The sequence below is a fragment of the Nestor notabilis genome, unplaced genomic scaffold (genome assembly GCF_000696875.1).
Source record: "Nestor notabilis isolate BGI_N333 unplaced genomic scaffold, ASM69687v1 scaffold7544, whole genome shotgun sequence".
NCBI lineage: Eukaryota > Metazoa > Chordata > Aves > Psittaciformes > Psittacidae > Nestor > Nestor notabilis.
Genome location: NW_009924187.1, coordinates 38602 through 40153, shown reverse-complemented (window position 1 = coordinate 40153; position 1552 = coordinate 38602). Strand labels below are relative to the sequence as shown.

The 1552-nt window shown below is 38.3% G+C and overlaps 1 protein-coding gene across 1 annotated transcript in view; it reads right to left on the bottom strand.

Annotated features, from left to right (window-relative positions):
* Nucleotides 1-1093: 1093 nt before the first annotated feature.
* The window catches only part of CCDC93 (coiled-coil domain containing 93), a gene marked incomplete at both ends in the record, with an annotated part of 38178 nt that continues 37719 nt past the window's right edge, over nt 1094-1552 (bottom strand). The window contains one exon of the mRNA XM_010012501.1: nt 1094-1176. Within this exon, the coding sequence (XP_010010803.1) occupies nt 1094-1176 (83 nt within the window). The remainder of the gene's footprint in view (nt 1177-1552) is intronic.

Sequence of the window (1552 nt, the reverse complement as noted above, 5' to 3'; positions counted from 1 at the left end):
CATTAAACTCGAACCTCGGGAAGAAGTTAAAGTTAGACGAATTTAATAGCTGCTACTCAATCTTGTATTTTAAATCTGATATATTGTTATCTGCAACTTGCTGTATTGCATATTATGAATACATTTCACTATTTGGAATAAGAAAATAAAACCAATGAAAGACCACAGGAAAACAAAGCATGTGATAATCTTCTTTCAGGCTTAGGTAAAGCATTTGCTAGGACTCCTGGCAGCTATTATACAACTCACACTTGCACAGGGATGAGACACTGGAACACGTTGCCCAAAGAAGTTGTGGCTGCCCCATTCTGCCAGGCTGGATGGGGCCCTGAGCAACCTGATCTAGTGGAAAGTGTCCCTGCCTGAGGCAGAGGGGTTGGAACTAGATGATCTTTAAGGTCCCTTCCAACCCAAACCATTCTATGGCTTTAAGTATCAAAACATTATATATTTTACAAGTGATGTCATAATTCTTAGTAAGCTCTGCTTATCATTCAAAAAAAAAAAAAAAAAGGAAAAAAAAAGAGAGAGAAAAATCAAGATCACTTAATTAAGTCACCCCCAATAAAGAGGCAAACTCTATATAGTAGGGAGATGAGAAGGGAGGGGAAAAAAACCACATTGCTTTCATGGAAACTACTCTTCTGATCCCAATCTAGTAGAATCACCAGCTACTTTCATGTAGGCAGGTTCAGATCTAAAAGCTAACTTTGATGCTGCTGACAACAGCCAGATTTTGCTCTCCAAAAGCTACTGACTGTAGCATTGGTTCACAGTAAGCGATAGTGACCAAAAAGAGAAAAAAAGAGGGTAATTTGGTCCTGTAATATGACGACAGAGATATTTGCTAATCAAATGTTACTCATGTTTTGTGAATGGAGTGAGTAGTTTAAACATGCTGTACTAATAGCACTTCTTTTACAGCACAGATCATTTCCCCCTCAATGTTAGAAATATTCTTACGAGTCGGTTGTTCCATTTTTACTTAAGACTGTTAACTCTGCTCTGCCACAACTGAATGTGGTGGAAGCCAAGTAAAAACTCCTTCTCCACAGACTGAATATTTAGAAAACAGCAATTAACATTTTCTTACCTCCTTTTCCAAATACACTTTTTTATCATCCAGCGTATTATAAAGAGTAAAGAACTGCTTCGTTTCTTTGTGTGTTGCTGAGACTGCAAACAAAAAAAAAAAGGGTAGAATAATAAAAGAGCATGAGGTGAAATGGAATCTGTAAAAATACTTCGTAGGCTTTATATAACATACTTTCCACTATCAATAATGGCACACTTTAATACATCCTGGAAGGATATTCCCTCTGCATGTAAATCTCCAGCAGGGTTTGCAGCTATCAGATTTATGAGAACACCATAGCTCAGTGTTTAAATTAAGCCTCAACTGCTGACAGAACATATGTTGGCACTACCAGCTGTGCTTCCTTGCCTCTGTCTGTTCATCTTTCTTTCATAAGCTTTACCCTTACACCATACAGACCACTGTGCTGCTAACAGTTGCCCTTGTATAGCTTGCCCATTGTGTGGTGGAGAGGCA